Source organism: Pristiophorus japonicus, chromosome 1, assembly GCF_044704955.1.
Source record: "Pristiophorus japonicus isolate sPriJap1 chromosome 1, sPriJap1.hap1, whole genome shotgun sequence".
Taxonomy (NCBI): domain Eukaryota; kingdom Metazoa; phylum Chordata; class Chondrichthyes; family Pristiophoridae; genus Pristiophorus; species Pristiophorus japonicus.
The window spans coordinates 227451664-227469614 of record NC_091977.1 but is presented as its reverse complement, the minus strand read 5'-3'; the positions used below and the strand labels follow the sequence as shown (position 1 = coordinate 227469614).

Here is a 17951-nt window from a genome sequence, read left to right as displayed (position 1 = left end):
AATTCTGACTTCTAATTCTTAATTTTTGGTTGCATACAACAAATTTCTCAGCTTCCACCTCAAATTCACGTCATGATTTTAAACATAAATGATACACTAATCAATGTTCCCTTTAATTTCTTTTTTTTGGTGTGGCCCCTTTAAGGAGTTGCGTGGCTATTTCAAAATACCACGCATGAGTGTATTTTCCCCATCCGAAAGCCGGTGAGCCACCTGCGTGGGAGCTCCGGAGCGCTGAACGGCCGCACAGCTTAAAGGGACCATTTGACGCTAACCTCTCAATTTTTGTAATGAAAGTAAAATGAGTAAGATCTACATGAGAACATAAGAAATAGGAGGAGGAGTATGCCACCTGGTCCTTTGCGCCTGCTCCGCCATTTAATAAGATCATAACTGATCTGATCATGGATTCAGCTCCACTTCCCTGCCCGCTCCCCTTTATTCCCTTATCGCACAAAAATCTGTCCATCTTCGTCTTAAATATATTCAATGACCCAGCCTCCACAGCTCTCTGGGGCAGAGAATTCCATAGATTTACAACCCTCAGAAGAAATTGCTCCTCACCTCAGTTTTAAATGGATGGCCCCTTTTTCTGAGACTATGTCCCCTAGTATTAGTTTCCCCTATGAGTGGAAATATCCTCTCTGCATCCACCTTGTCGAGCCCCCTCATTATCTTATATGTTTCGATAAGATCACCTCTCATTCTTCTGAACTCCAATGTGTATACGTCCAACCTACTCAACATATCTTCATAAGTCAACCCCCTCATCTCTGGAAACAAACTAGTGAACCTTCTCTGAACAGCCACCAATGCAAGCATATCCTTCCTTAAATATGGAGACCAAAACTGTACGCAGTACTCCAGGTGTAGCCTTATCAATACCCTGTACAGTTGTAGCAGGACTTCTCTGCGTTTATACTCTATCCCCCTTGCATTTGCCTTCCTGATTACTTACTGTACCTGCATACAAGTCATTAATATAGATTGTAAATAGTTGAAGCCCCAGCACTGATCCCTGCGGCACTCCACTAGTCACTGTTTGCCAATGACTCATTTATCCCAACTCTCTGTTTTCTGTTAGTTAGCCAATCCTCTATCCATGCTAATATATTACCCCCAACCCCGTGAACTTTTATCTTGTGCAGTAACCTTTTATGTGGCACCTTATCGAATGCCTTCTGGAAATCCAAATACACCACATCCACTGGTTCCCCCTTATCCATCCATCCTGTTCATTACATCCTCAAAAAACTCCAGCAAATTTGTCAAACATGATTTCCCCTTTATAAAACCATGCTGACTCTGCTTGATTGAATTATGCTTTTCCAAATGTCCCACTGCTGCTTCCTTAATAATGGACTCCAGCATTTTCCCAACGACAGATATTAGGCTAACTGGTCTAGTTTCCTGCTTTGTGTCTGCCTCCTTTTTTTAAAAATAGGGGCGTTACATTTGCGGTTTTCCAATCTGCTAGGACCGCCCCAGAAGCCAGGGAACGTTGGTAGATTACAACCAATGCATCCACTTATCTTTGCAGCCACCTCTCTCAAGACCCTAGGATGTAAGCCATCAGGTCCAGGGGACTTATCTGCCTTTAGTCCCATTATTTTACAGAGTACTACTTCATTAGTGATAGCGATTCTATCAAGTTCCTCCCTCCCTATAGCCCCCTTGATTATCCACTATTGGGATGTTTTTAGTGTCTTCTACCATGAAGACCGATACAAAATATTTGTTCAACGTCTCTGCCATTTCCCTGCTCTCCATTATTAATTCCCCAGCCTCATCCTCTCAGGGACCAACATTTACTTTAGCCACTCTTTTCCTTTTTATGTACCTGTAGAAACTCTTACTACCTGTTTTGAAAATTCGTGCTAGTTTACTTTCATAATCTATCTTGCCTTTCTATAAATTTTTTTTAGTTGTTCTTTGCTGACTTTTAAAAGTTTCCCAATCCTCTGGCCTCCCACTAGTCTTGGCCCCTTGTTTTCAATTTGATACCATCCCTTATTTTCTTAGTTAGCCACGGATGGTTATTCCTTCTCTTAGTCTTTTCTTCTCATTGGAATATATTTTTATTGAGTTATGAAATATCTTCTTAAATGTCTGCCACTGCTCATCACCCGTCCCATACTTTAATCTATTTTCCTAGTCCACTTTAGCCAACTCTGCCCTCATAACTTTGTAGTCTCCTTTATTTAAGCTTAGGATACTGGTTTGAGAACCAACTTTCTCACCCTACAACTGAATTTGAAATTCAACCATGTTTTGGTCACTCATTCCTCGAGGATCCTTTACTAGGAGATCATTTATTAATCCTGTCTCATTACACAGTAATCTACAGCTTTTTCTTGCAATGGACTACTGCACAACAATAAAAGAATATACACTAGTATATCCCCATTCCTTTATGTAAAGATGATACTGCAACAGGAGTATTTAATCCACCAGGAAGAATTACATATAATAATGGTGTCAGCTCATTAATTTGAGCAATTAAGGCCCTTTTAGTGCAGGTATCTGTGATGTAGGAACTCATTCTAAACTGTGATAGACAAAACTAGGTTAAATCATTTAAGGTTTAACTACAGGTTAAAAAAAAATCAAAAAGGGAGTTCCTGGTCTTCCATAATGGCTAGTGAAAAGCTGAGCCATACAGATGAAGATGATCTCAGATTTAATTCCCAGACTCTGCTCTGTTGGCTGATCTCAATCATTTCAGCTTACACAAAGAATGGTAACTTCATTGAGACATCATACACGAACAAGGAATCAAGACCTTTGGGAAAGGAGGAGGAGAAAAGAGAAAAGTGGGCCAAAAAAGTGTTTTGAACAACTTGTAAAAGGCAAATTTCGGATTTAAGAATGATCGCCACATGGACTTCCAGGTAGAGAAGTAAAGGCAAAATACTGGAATGAAAGAATGGTACAACACAGAAGGAAGCCATTCGGCCCATCATGCCTGCGCCGCATCATTTAATAAAATTTTAGAAGGGGAACTGTTGGATCTTTCTGGATAGATGAACTAAGTTGAGCCAAACAATCATCCCCATCCATTGGAAAGAGAGTATTTCTTAACAGATCATAGTACAGCTGTTTAATATATTCTGCCCTGTTTCTCCATAATTGTGTGCGCTAAACAATGCCTTTCACAGTTTACTTAAAGTTCGGATTCATGCAGCAATTTAAGTTATGCAAGTCTTTAAAGTTTATGAAATGCTATATTTATATACACACAGCGGCCATGACTAAAATCAGAAAGGCTTTCTCGCACCAACCAAGCTTCTAACCTTTTCCTTTATTTTGGCCTCGTGCTCCCTACATTGCCTATCAACAGCTTGAATTCTTCTGGTCATTGGAGCCTGGGCTTCTTTTAGTGCTTTCAGTTCTTGTTTTAGCTGGTCACGGATACGCTTCACTTCTTCGTGCTCCTGTCGAGCAGCCTCGTATTCCTTAAAATATTAGCAAAAGTAAATTGTTTACTAAAGCATGTAGCTATAATTGTTTTGTTAAAAAAATGTCAACAGTGACAATAAAGGGTGCTAGATTATCTACAATCGATAGTGTAATTTTTTGAAACTTCAACACTTAAACAGAAATTATAGAGGGTTAGGTGATGCATTGAAAGATTCTCCACCACATCGTTTTGAAGTGATCATTCTCTCATTTGATATCAGACTTTTAGTTCTTTGCCGAGAGCACCCAGCATTGCAGCTTCAGAGTAGCATCTCGGATTATTTCTGTATAGCCGGGAGGAGGTTTCCTGCTTCTCCCAGCCCCATCAAAAATAAAAAGGTATTTACCTTTGGGCTCCTCCTCAGCTGAATCGGTAGCTGATATTGGGTGGAGCTTGCAAGCCACGCACTTGACCCTAATCGAGTCCTAAAATGGAATTGGGGTCCTATTGATACCTAAATTAGTTGTGCACTTGTTTTAAGCGGCTATTCAGAGTACCCCAGCAAAAATGGCAATGGTGGGAACAGGTCGATACATTGTACCACCCTGTAGTCGTTGCGCAGGTCTCAAAATCTCCCCACAGGTTTGGTGAACATGAGACGAGACCAAATCAGTGTATCTTGTTCTGGCAATTCGATCTCTTTTCACGCTGAGCCAGAGATTCTTAAAACTTTTAAGAATCTGCAAATATTCTGAAAGAGCAAGAACTATTAACTGTATTAAAGGCATTGGCCGCTAATGTGAATGATTTTGTTGCATGCAGAGCCAACTTCATGCAGCTGTTGCTGATGACAGGAAAGAAAAAATAACTGGCAAGACGGGAGGGGGGGGGGGGGGGGGGGGGGGGGTAAGAGGGGTCAACAAGAAATGAAACCAGCCTAAATGTAAATGAAACAGGAAAGACTAAACTAAGGGAGGACATAGATGGCTAGGGAATAAGTAGTTATAGAACAGGAGTGTAAAAATATCGTTCAAAATAAAATGAGAGGAACTGCTATTAAAATTTAGCTAAACTGTCTGTACAGCAATGCACAGTGTCCATAATAAAACAGGGGGGCTAGAGGCAATAATACATTGCGAGGAACCAGATAGAGAATGGGTTACTGAGACATGGCTACAGAAAAATCAGAGCAGCATGCGACCGGGCCAGCAGCCCAGCACCCAAGACGGATTACCGGGCTGCACGATGACAGCCCGGACCACCATGGTCGAGCTGACCAGAGAGTTGGCCGACAATAAAAGATGGCGGCCCGGAGCCCTGCCCTTTAATCACCGTCCCGAGAGCAGATGTCTGCCAGCATAGCTGGCATTGACATCCACCCGCACCAGCCTTGGGGTACAATTTTCCCCGCGGGGCGTTAAGGGGTTGGTGCGGAGTCGCCGCGCATGCCGGTGAAATGCACAGCGGCCAGGGGTGCAGCACTGCCGTGCCTCCACAACCTCCCGGGCAATTTCCCGGGAGGCGGTAGTGCCCCCCTCCCCCCCAGGCAAAAATTGTCTTGTGCTAACGGGGCTATAAAAAGGAGCAATTTTGCCCCCTCTGAACTCTGATCAGTCTCTTATTACTGAAGTAAAATGCTTTCTTGCGTCGCCACGTCAGAACTTACCACCCAGGGCCTCTTTCTTTCCAGCATCTTTATTTTATCCAAATGTCGCTGTCGCTCATAATATCGTTGCACATCTTGCTCATTCCGCTCATTTCTTTGCTTCATTTTCTCCAAGGCAGCTGTCTTTTCTTTACATGTATTCTACAAATACATTAAATAAATTTTATTTTGAAGCTATTAGAAAGGGGCCAATGAATACAATAACAAAGATATATCCTTCCATACCTCGAGTTCTTTCTCCTTTTCACGATAATTCTTTAAATCGCTGTGAAATTTGTACATTTCTGGTGGGCCAACTGATTTTTCAGTTGCTTCCAATAGCTCAACTTTTGACATTTTTGCAAACTCTCCAACTTTCTCCTGTAAAATTAAACATGAAACATGAAGAATGGTTAACTGGGCCAAAAAAAAAAAATTGATCATTACAATCAGATTGAACTGCGCAATACAGCAATTTCATACAAAAGATACAGTGCTCGCTCCACAGATAATGTCACTAACATTTCTGTAAAGAACACAAACAAGGAAAGCATGTTTATTACTAATTCTGCTGCATTCTGAGCAACGTGAACAGCTTTCCTCTCTTGAAAAGTTGTGTCCAGAGAATCTTCTATCGGCTTCCAAAGAATCCTCAGCAGATGTAATCATTGTTTTCTAGCACGGAGTCCAAAGCAGCAGTGAAAGATCTTACTCACCAATTTTCTTAGATGAAATGAAAGATTTGGAAAACAACATAGCTAAATCATTGTGTTTATCCTTCCACCCCAAATCCCCAATTGGTTGTTTCTACATTTGTTCTCCCTCCCTCCCTCCCCCCGCCGGTTTCATTCTGACATTTGTGGCGCTTCCCAGGATGGCCCTTCAACACTGAATTAACAACTTGCAGCTGAAGGCACGGCTGCCAGTGGTGGAGCGAAGGAAATCAGATCGGCGCATAGAATTAACAGCACAGGAACAGTCCATCCAGACCAACTGGCTCACACCAGTGTTTATGCTCCACATGAGCTCCTCCCACTCTACCTCATCTCATCCTATTTAGCATAAATGTGACTACACCGAATAGTTCTGTGCGCACAAAAAGCAAACCATTTTTTTCCATTTTGGATTTACATTCAAGTCGCAAGCTGGGCGGGGAGGGATCGGGAAGAGAGAGGATGAGCAGCTAGATAACAAGAATACTCTATGGTGGGACACTCACAATGTGAAGTATTACCTTCCCATACACGTTATTACCTATATTATCAAAAATCTTGTGCATGCATAAATACAGCACTGTAATAGCTTTTCACCCAATCAAATTGCAGAATCAAACACCAATGCCCTTTCAACCAATCAGATCCCAGAATGATTGATTCTACAACAACCTGAATTTTGTAGTGCCTTTAAGATGCTAAATGTTCCAAGGAGTTTCACATAGGAGGGGGTTGCTAAACAGGAGACACAAAGGGAATCTTAAACAAGGGCAAGGATTTTGACAGTGTGCTCAAACGTTTTGAGGTGGCTTTGAGGTGTGGAGAGAAGTAGCAAGGCAAAGAGATTTAGAGAAGGATCTCGAGAGAGTAGGGTTAAGGCAGCTGAAGGCCTTGCCAATGAGGTAGAAATGACAGTGGGGAGGGGTGCACATTCAGTCAGCAATGAAGGATGAAAAGGCTGGGTCATAGGGTGGGGTAAAGCCATTAAAGAAATTGTAAACAACTGCCCAGAATTTACGGCCAGTGGCAAAGTGACGTCAAAGAAAGCTTCCTGCAGAGGTCTAGCGGCATGAATTTCAGCATTCCCGATGTTAATTTCATGCTGGCGTCAAGTCTAGGGGGATCTCCAGCATCCAGCAAATCATGTCATCAAGCTGGCTAAGCAGCCAATCGCATTGGAGAATTCTCTCAGGAAATAAAATGCAATGGTTTTCCTTCACTTTTCAATATTTTAGAGAGCAAAATAAAGATTGGGACATGCACATCAGATCAAGGTAGAAACTGAACTATAAACACTTTTTAAAGATTTTTCAAATTTATTTATTCGTTCACGTGATGTGGGTGAAGCTGAAATCCTTGTGGTGAAGGTACTCCCACAGTGCTGACTTTGTCGTAGCGGTTTTGGTACAACCAAGTGGCTTGTTGAGCCATTTCAGAGGGCAGTTAAGAGTCAACCACATTGCTGTGGGTTCGGAGTCACATATAGGTCAGACCAGGTAAAGGCAGCAGGTTTCCTTCCCTAAAGGACATTACCGAACCAGATGGGTTTTTAACAACAATCCAGTAGTTTCATGGTCACCATTACTGATTAGCTTTTTAAAAAAAAAATTAATTCCAGATTTATTTAATTAACTGATTTTAAATCCCAAGCAGCCGTGGTGGGATTTGAACTTGCCTCCCTGAATTATATGTCCAGGCCTCTGGATTACTAGTCCAGTAACATAACCACTATGCTACCGTAACCTGTAAATTAAACATTGATATTAAAAACCATAGAATTTTTAAAATTTGACATTCCACAAATATAAAATTAGCTTTTCAGGGCCAGAACTGTTGTTCAGCGGTAATTATGAATCAGTAGGCCATTAAAAATCCAGTTACACCTCATTCACCATGGCTCAACTTTTTCAGTTTTTAAAAAAAAAAAGAGCGATAGTAGAGGGTAAAAGCCTAAGTCTGCGCCAGTTCAGTGATTTTTCAAAAATTACCGGCTCCAGGAGTTCAACAGCACACCCTATGGAGAACCGGAGAATCGCTGAGAGCAACATCTGGATTCCCGCGTTTGTGCACGCATGCGCCGTCTCCAGAACTTCTTGTCAGTTTCAGTGGGGTAACCATGGTGAACGCTGAGTTTCGGCATCTTTATCACCGCAAAATCTGGATCAATAGAATTCAGGGCAATGAAGGTGGTCAAGGACACAGGTAAGGTGTGAGCACTTTGCACTTTGCATGGGGCAGAGTTTTGGCTGAATTGGAGTTTGTATTACCGAGAACATACAGCACAGAAACAGACCATTCAGCCCACCCATTCCATGCTGGTGTTTAATCTCCACTTGAGCCTCCACCCATTCTTATCCAACTATCAGCATAACCCTCTATTCACTTCTCCCTCGTATGCTTATCTACCCTCCACTTAAATGCATCTATGCTATTCACCTCAGCCACTCCCTGTGGTAACGAGTTTCTCAGCACTCTCTGGGTAAAGAAGTTTCTTCTGAATTTCCTATTTGATTTCTTGGTGACTATCTTACATTGATGACCTCTAGTTTTGCTCTACCCCACAAGTGGAAACAGTCTTTCTGTGTCTATTCTATCAAAGCCTTTCATAATTTTAAACACCTCTATTAGGTCACCCAAGAGAAATGAGACCCAGCTTGTTCATCCTTTCTCGATAGGTATAACCTCACATTTCGGAAATGGGCACCAGAATGTAGCATTCGAAGGGAGAAACATAGGGCACAAAGGATTGCGAGATGGATAGCACTAAAGTAAGAAACAGTAAGATATTAGGTGGGGTCAGACTAAGAAAGAACACAGGATGGTCTAATCTAGGTTTACAGTGCATGAGCTCAATTTTCCCCAGTGATTTGCACCGTTTTTTTGGAGCAGGCTGCTTTTTTTGGCCTGTTAAAAATCCAGTTTCCCCAATCAACTTGCATCAGCGTAACTCAATTAGTCACGATTTTTTTTAGCTCAGTTTTTTTTTCAGCCAAAGAGGGCATAACCTGCCACCTGCGCCAATTCTGGCTATTTAGGGAAGTTTGGCCAGCTGAGAGTTACTCCAGTTTTGCTTAGGCCTCTGTAGAAAAACCTTACCAAGAGTTAAAGAAATCGGCGCAGGTAAACCCGGATTGCAGCAGCAGGAAAGGTAAGAGAAGGGGAGAGAGAGAGAGAGAGAGAGAGAGGTAGGGGGTGGAAGGGAGTGTGTGGGGGGTGGGTAAAACTTTCGGGTGTAGTTAGGTGCGGGGACTGAGAGGGAGGAGGCTATTTGGCCTGGGATAGGGGCGGGGTAGCAGACCGGCAAGCCCTTTGGTCTGGGCTAGGAGCGGGACTAGAAGGGCACCTAGGGCCAGGGTCGGGCGGGGGGGGGGGTGCAGGCAGACCGGCAAGCCCTTCGGCCTGGGTTAGGGAGCGGGACTGGCTTTAATAATTGGAGACAAGTTGCTGCAATATATTTTAATGTTTTTAAGTTGATGCAATATGTTTTAATGTGGTTTTAAGTTGAAGCAATATGTTTTAATGTGTTGGGAGCTGGCTGTTTCACTTTGCAGCCTCAACTCGTATTGTGTCCCTGGTTACCATGGCAACCTGATCTTTTTGGCGCAGATCAAGGCCCCCCCAAGGAGACTGGACACGCTGCGTGGCGCCAAATTCGAATTATACATCGAGGAAAGTTTGGCGAAATATTTCTGCTGCATTTCTGGCCTAGAAAACCCGGCGTTACTCTGGCAATACGCCAGAAAACGGGCTTGGGGAAAATTGAGCCCTATATATGTGAACGTACGAGCACAGTAAACAAGGCCGATGAGCTGAAGGCGCAAATAGCCACATGGGAATAGGAGTCATGGCAACATGGCTCAAAAAAAGGGCAGGCTTGGGTATTAAATATTCCTGGACATAGGGTGTTCAGGAAAGATAGGGAAGGAAAGATAGGAGGTGGTGCGGCAGTACTGGTTGAGGAGAATGTAACAGTGCTGGGAGAGAGAAGATGTCCTGGAAGGGTCAAGGACAGAATCTATATGGTTAGAGTTAAGAATTAATAGATGTACCATTACATGACTCGGTGTATTCTATAGGCTACCAGCTAGTGGATTGAGAATCAGTTAACAGACAGAAAAGAGAGCAGGAATAAACGAGTCAGTTTCGGGTTGTCAAACTGTAACTAGTGGTGTACCGCAAGCATCAGTGCTTAGGCCTCAGCTATTCACAATCTATATCAATGATTTGGATGAGGGGACCAAATGCAATACATCCAAGTTTTCTGATGATACAAAGCTAGGCGGGAATGTAAGATGTGAGAAGGATGTAAAGAGACTTCCAGGGGATATAGACAGATTAAGTGAGTGGGAAAGAACATGGCAAACGGAATATAATGTGGAGAAATGTGAAGTTATCCACTTTGGTAGGAAAAATAGAAGAGCAGAGTATTTTTTTGAGAAATTGGGAAATATTGGTTCAGAGGGACCTGGGTGTCCTTGTACACGAATCACTGAAAATTAACATGCAGGTACAGCTAGCAATTAGGAAAGCAAATGGTATGTTGACCTTTATTACAACCAGATTTGAGCATAAGAGTAAAGAGTGCTGAAATTGAGCCCCATCCCAAACGGGGTACACCTACCGTTTTTTTTTTATTTAAAAGTGTTTCTCCGCCCCAATCCATGGGGTGCAGAATCGGGAGAAACTCAGCACTTGGAAGGTTTTTTCCCCCCCAGTCGGAGTGATGTTGCAAGGCGGAACTGCAGGCGGATTGGAACGGTCGTCGCTCCAAGTCATCAGCGTCGCGCTGGCGCGTCACAACGTTCCTCCCCTTCAGTTAAAGGGGACGCTTGCTGCGAACTCTGCAGCCACTTTATGGGCAAACACTGGGCCACCAGGGAGGGTTTCGGCCAGGCCAGCAGCCTGGCACCCAAGAGGGCATGTGCTAGGTTGCCTGTTGGTGGCATGGCCGAACCCGTCGGCATATTTGTCAGCCCGACCTGGTAATCAACCGACAATAAAAAAATAAAATGAAGTAGTCAGCAGCGCGGCCTCCCTTTTTAAGGGCGGGTTGCTACCAGCCGGTAAGATGTCGGCATGTGCCGACCCAGCTGGAAAACGATTGGTGCGGTAGCCCGTTCTCGCCGCTTCCGGCCCGGGGACAGTTTCGGACAGGTTGGCCCATCCATACGCCCCCGGTCGGTAAGGCCTCTTCACTCCATTCCCGCCTCTTATAGAGGGAGGCAATTTCGGTCCCGCGATGTATTACTGCAATTATATAGGGCCCTGCTGAGACCACACCTCGAGTATTGTGTACAGTTTTGATCTCCTAAGGAAGGATATACTTGCCATGGAGGGAGTGCAACAAAGGTTCACCAGACTGATTCCTGGGATGGGGGGGTGGGCAGGGGAGTATCCTAGGAGAAGGGATGAGATTGAGCAGACTAGGCATATATTCTCTAGAGTTTAGAAGAATGAGGTGTGATCTCATTCAAACATACAAAATTCTTACAGAGCTTGATAGGGAGGATATTTCCCCTATCAAGTCAGCCATTTAGTACTGAGATGAGGAGAAATTTCTTCACTCTGGGTTGTGAATCTTTGGAATTCTCTCCCCCAGAGGGCTGTGGATGCTCAGATGTTGTGTATACTCAAGTCAGAGATCAATAGATTTTTGGATATTAAGTGAATCAAGGGATAAGGGGATAGTGCAGGAAAGTGGAGTTGAGGTAGATCAGCCATGATCTCATTAACTAAGGCAACGACAGTGCTGTTTTTCTAACAGAGCTGCATAAATTCTTGACGTGGCCCCGTTTTCCAATTACACACACAAGCCACAGCAAGGCTTCTAACAACTCCCCAATGTCTGCCTTCCAGACAGTAAAAGCTGCATGTGTAGAATAATTCAAATTGCAACCAAAGGCGGCTTGAATCCCATTCCGAGTGCTTTCAGACCTCCTGCTCAATCTGACAGATATGGGAAAGATCTCCATGAGAAACTAAGTAGCCAACCTGACTCAGTATTCAGTATATCATATACAGAACATCACATCAATGCCCCCAACTGTTACCAGGAGATCAACTCATTGTTAACAATCTCCTACATTTTAAGAGAAAATATTACTTTCCTGAAACGTTCCATACCAACATTGATACTCGAGCTTTTAGATCAAGTGCTCAGCTGATGCCAACTAACTGTTGCATTAATTCAGAGGAGAGAATTTAGTGCATTGATCTAAAGTACCAGTTAGTAATACCATGTAGGCACAATTCTGGGAAAAAAAATCAGCAGGTATCAATTAGTTTTCATGATGGGCTTACACCTTATACATCAAAGGATTAAATAAGCAACATGAACAATGTTGACCGAGATGTAACCTTTCATTATATTAATTGATAATTTTTCTATTTATTCTGGCATAAATGCATACCTGAGGTAAAAACTGGCAGAGATTGCCCACTTGAATATTCAAAGCAGAGATCTGCTCTTCGACCATTTTCTGGGTTGCATGTTCTCTATTTATTTGCCACACAGATTGATTGTTTGACACTGAAATCTCTCGACTAACAATAAGGTTGCTTGGAGGCCTGTACCTGTAAAAGACCAATTATTTCAAATCACAAAAATTAAATTAGCCTTCAAGAGATTTAGAAATTGCATTATACACTTTAGAAAATAAACCGAAACCAACAGTGCTTCAACTGGTTCATTATTACAAGAAACAGGAGGAGGCCATTCAGCTCCGCTAACTTGTTCTGTCATTTAATTAGACTATGGCTGACCTGTATCTTAAAGAAAGACTTGCATTTATATAGCACCTTTCACAACCACCGGACATCCCAAAGCACTTTACAGCCAATGAAGTATTTTTTAAAGTGTAGTCACTGTTGTAATGTAGAAAACACTGGTGTACTGAGAACTCGTGTTCCTCCAATTTTGGCCTCTTGCACATCTCCAACTTCCTGCGCCCCACCATTGGCAGCCGTGCCTTCAGCTGCCAAAGCTCTGGAATTACCTCCCTAAACCTCTCCGTCTCTCTCCTTTAAGACGCTCCTTTAACCCACCTCTTTGAGCAAGTTTTTTTTTTTTAAATCACCTGTCCTAATATTTCTTTCCATAGCTCAGTATCAAATTTTGTCTGATAATCACTCCCCTGAAGTGCTGAGGGACATTATACTACACTAAAGGCGGTATATAAATGCACGTTGTTGTTGTTGTTCTTATATTTGGGGCCCTCTATTATTGATGCAGGTACTGGAAAGCAGTGGTAGTTAGAAAGAAAGACTTGCATTTATATAGCGCCTTTCACGAGCATCAGGCGTCCCAAAGCACTTTACAGCCAATGAAGTACTTTTTAAAGTGTAGTCACTGTAGTAATGTAGAAACGCAGCAGCCAAGTTGCACACAGAAAGCTCCCTCAAACAGCAATACGATAATGATTAAAACATCTGTTTTAGTGATATTGATTAAGGGATAAATATTGGCCAGGACACCAGGGATAACACCCAGCTCTTCTTCGAAATAGTGTCATGGAATCTTTAACACTCACCCGAGAGTGCAGACGGGGTCTCGGTTTAACATCTCATCTGAATGACGGCAACTCCGACATTGCAGCACTCCCTCAGTACTACACTGGTAGGTCAGCCTAGAATTGTGTGCTCAAGTGTCTGGAGTGGATGGAGTCGAGGGTGCTACCAACTGAGCCACGGCTAACAGGCCATCTACCCGCCTTGGTTCTGTAACTTTAATACCCTTTGCCAAACAAAAATCTATCAAATTTTCAATTGACCGCCCCGATCAACAGCTTTCTGGAGGGGTGGGGGAGAGAGAGAAGAGGGTTCCAGATTTTTGCTACCCTTTGTGTGAAGTGCGTACGTCCTGACATTACCCTTGAATGGCCTCTCTGGTCTGGATTCCCCCTATCAGAGGAAATAGTTTTCCTCTATCTCCCCTATCAAATCCTTTAATCATCTGAAAACCTCAATTAAAGTACCCTTTCATCTTCTATATTCAAATAAATACAGGCCAAGTCTATGCAATCGGTCCTTATAATTCCCTTTTACAATTCATCAGGTGAAACAACTTTTAAATTGAGAAATTATTTAAAGGCTCCCCCAGTGAGGACATGGGTGTGTTACAGTTTGAACTCTCTCCCAATTTTTTTTGTATACATAGCAAAATACAGTTTCCACGAGCAGACTTAAATTTCCTATATGAAAGTTACAACCTTCCACATACAGGTGCAGCATCCCAAATCCGGAACCCTCGGGACTGAGGCCGTTCCAGATTTTGCGTTTTGCTGTATTTTGGAACGTCTTTCCGACATCACGAATCCGGAAACACCTGAGCCCAGGTTCGGGTATTTCCGGATTTCGGAACGTCAGAAAGGGGGCGGGGGTTGCCAGGCGAAGAGCTGGTCGGGCGGACCCCACCACCGTGTAGGTGTTCGTGCGGGGCCTGCCGAAGAGGAGCTGGTCGGGCGGCCCCTTCGTGGAGGCGGTGTTCGGGCGGGCTGGCGAGGAGGCTCCAAGGTGTTCGGGCGGGCCGGCGAGGTGAGGCCAGAGGTCGGGCGGCAGCGGCACCTCGAGGTCGGCGGGGTCCAGATTCCGGAACATTTTACGGATTCCGGACGACCCTGCCACCAATCGGTCCGGAACTCCGGATTTTGAACGCTGCACCTGTACCACAAATGAGATGTGTGCCACGGGACAAATAATTACCCGTTTTAATCAGAGTTGCATCAAAAGACCCATCCGAGTTACCCAACACACACTCCTGTCCACTCTTAGGGCCCAAGTTTCCACACGATAAAAAACGGGCGCCCCTCCGAGCAGGGCGCCCGTTTTTCGCGCCTAAAACAAAAAATCGCGATTCTGGAGCGTTCTGCAGCTCCTTGTCTGCCTGGCACGGCGCCCAGGGGGGGCGGAGCCTACACTCGCGCCGATTTTGTAAGTGGGAGGGGGTGGGTACTATTTAAATTAGTTTTTTCCTGCCGGCAATGCTGCGCGTGTGTGTTGGAGCGTTCGCGCACGTGCAGTGTGAAAAAAACATTGGCACTCGGCCATTTTTGTAGTTCTTTGTAGCTGTTTAATTTTTGAACATTTTTTAAAATAAAAGCACATTGCCATCAGCACATGCAGCCTTCTCACTGTCCCCCCCTCCCCCCCCCCCCCCCGCGGGAAAGAACAGGCGCCTCCGCCTCCTCCTCTCCCTCCCCCCGCGGGAAGAACGGGCGCCTCAGGCTGACTGCAGCATTCTCCGTGCCTGAAGCACTTTCACACAGGTAGGAAGATGGTTTATTTAATCTTTTCTTTGCTTATAAATGTTTATTCAGGTTGGATTTATTTGTATAATATTTGTAGAAGTATAAATAAGGATTTATTGTAGAATTTAATGACTTCCCTTCCCCCCCCACCTCGTTCTGGACGCCTAATTTGTAACCTGCGCCTGATTTTTTAAATGTGTAGAACAGGTTTTTTCAGTTCTACAAAAATCTTCACTTGCTCCATTCTAACTTAGTTTGGAGCACGTTTTCACTGTGGAAATTTTGAAATCAGGCGTCAGTGGCCGGACATGCCCCCTTTTGAAGAAAAAATTCTGTTCCAAAGTAGAACTGTTCTACCTGACTAGAACTGCAGAAAAAAAAAATGTGGAGAATTGCGATTTCTAAGATAGTCCGTTCTCCACCAGTTGCTCCTAAAAATCAGGTGCAAATCATGTGGAAACTTGGGCTCTAAATGGCAGAAAATCACCACATCGCAAGATTACATTGTTCAGGTCACAGAAAGAAAACAGAACAGCAAATAATCAGCAGGACAATATTTGGCTTGTGCCATATTTAAACTGCTTTGGAACAAAATAATAGAATGCAGAATCTTTGCATGCTATTCAGAATATTGTAATTGTCTTTGATTAATGCAACATGGGTGCACAGCTCTAGAATATGGAACCAGACAGGTGAACAGAACTGAGATAGGAAAAACATTCCAAGGCAGACTTCAACACATCAGAACAAAGCAGACACCACTGTGTCAGCCAATGAGTTACAAGTCAGGCAGGACTTGTGGCAGGACTCACAGTAAACAGTCTATTTTAAACAAAGTCCATTTGCAGAGTCTTTACCACCAAAACTACAACAACTTCTCCCGATAAAAGCAGGACGATTTCTCCAGCAAAATGCAGTGAGTGGTGGGGGAATTACCCAATCATCTCCATTCTTAACAGGAATAGTGGTGCTACTATATGCAACCACAAAGAAGTCCCTTGCTACTAGGCAGGCAATCAGGTTATTAATTAGTTATACCATTCAAATAGACAACTTTTCCAGTTTTTTGGGTTTCGTTTGCATTTGATAACTGACATGTATATCAATTAGCTTGCCTGCTTTCATGTCTACACCTGACAGAGCAGTCTGAGTGTTCGACCAGCATTGGAAAGTTTACGTGCTTTTAATAGACCCCTCCATGGTCCAACATCCAGTACTTGATGAGCAGAAATTTTCTACAATTAAATACTGGGAAGACCGAAGCCATTGTTTTCAGTTCCCGCCACAAACTCCATTCCCCAGCCACTGACTCCATCCCTCTCCCTAACATTGTCTGAGACTGAACCACACTGTTCGCAACCTTGGTGCCATATTTGACCCTGAAATTAGCTTCCGGCCACATATCCACAGCATAATTAAGACCGCCTATTTCCACCTTCATAACATCGCCCGTCTCCACCCTTGCCTCAGCTCATCCGCTGCTGAAGCCCTCATCCATGCCTTAGTTACCTCTAGACTTGACTATTCCAACTCACTCCTGGCTGGCCACCCACATTGTACCCTTCATAAACTTGAGGTCACCCATAACCCGTGTGCTCGCTGACCTACATTGGCTCCGGTTAAGCAACGCCTAGATTTCAAAATTCTCATCCTTGTTTTCAAATCCCTCGCCCCTCCTCATCTCCATAATCTCCTCCAGCCCAACAGCCACCCCCACCCACCCATCTCTAATTCTGCCCTCTTGATTATAATTGCTCAATTATTGGTGGCCATGCCTTCTGTTGCCTCAGCACTAAACTCTGGAATTCCCTCCCTAAACCTCTCTGCCTCACTTTCCTCCTTTTCAAGACACTCCTTACAACCTACATCTTTGACCAAGCTTTTGGTCACCTGCCCCAATTTCTCCTTATGTGGCGCGGTGTCAAATGTTTCCCTTACAATACTCCTACGAAGCACCGTGGGACGTTTTACTACGTTAAAGGCACTATATAAATACAAGTTGTTGTTGTTAACATTTCTAAGATATTAAGTAATTTCTCGTGCTTTTGATTTGTAAATACAGGCAAGCAACATGCGGGTAAACTACTGGACTAGATGGTCCCTCGGTCTTTAAAACTGTCTCCAGACAGTTTTGCTTATTGCAGAGACTGAAGTGCTACAATTGACTTTACTGCCCCCAGGTCAGAGGAGAAAACCGGTCACGGTTCCCACTAGTCACGCTCCAACAAGCCTGCTAGAAGTACGCACAATGAGATGCCAGCCTCGGCTCAGTAGTGGCACTAAATATGAAATTGATGGGAATTTGGGAAGCAGGGCTGGTTGGAGCATGAGTGTTCCCTGCAGTTCAGGATGAGGAGCTAGGACACGCAAAACTAAGATGTTACATTGCCGTCACTGGATTTTACAGATCGAGTTTGCAGTCAATTATACTTACAGTTCAAGTTCAATATATCCTTTGTTATATCCCCGTTTCACATAAAGGCCAACCTGTTCAAAAAAATAAAGGTTGATCATTTTAATACAGCTCTTACAAATGAAGTGTGAATATGATCTGAAAGATTACGGTATAATTAAACAGATCTATTTTACTCTACCGGTCTGAGTGAAAAGAATGCAATGTCAGAAGTGTGAAACAACTAAAGTTGACTCTTCCAAGTGGGTTAAAATACTGAGCCGTAAATTGTGGCCTTTCCGGGTGCGTCCGATGTGCACATGCGCCCGAAGAGGCCCCGCAAGTTCCAGGTTTAGGCACACGAAACGCATGCACCTAAACCCGGCACTTGCGATGTCGAAATTTATTTTGACAGATCACATGTATCCTCGGGAGAAGGGACTTCGCGGGCGGAGATTTGGGCTATTTGTCCAACTTCTGCCCCACGAATGTCCTTAAAACTCTTACGCCTGGTAAAAGCAGACGCTCGCACGGTCTGCTTTTATCAGTGTGTTTT

At 43.8% G+C, this 17951-nt stretch overlaps 1 protein-coding gene across 7 annotated transcripts in view; it reads right to left on the bottom strand.

Annotated features, from left to right (window-relative positions):
* smc5 (structural maintenance of chromosomes 5) overlaps positions 1–17951 on the bottom strand; it is a 124493-nt gene that overhangs the window by 66821 nt on the left and 39721 nt on the right. For all 7 annotated transcript variants that reach the window (XR_011594091.1, XR_011594092.1, XM_070887377.1 and 4 more), the window contains exons 3-7: positions 17438–17490; positions 12169–12331; positions 5292–5426; positions 5067–5207; positions 3294–3455 (exon numbers count right to left, since the gene is read on the bottom strand). Coding sequence is in view for 5 of the 7 variants with exons in the window: in XM_070887377.1 (XP_070743478.1) it covers positions 3294–3455; positions 5067–5207; positions 5292–5426; positions 12169–12331; positions 17438–17490 (654 nt within the window). In the remaining 2 variants the exon portion in view is untranslated. The remainder of the gene's footprint in view (positions 1–3293; positions 3456–5066; positions 5208–5291; positions 5427–12168; positions 12332–17437; positions 17491–17951) is intronic.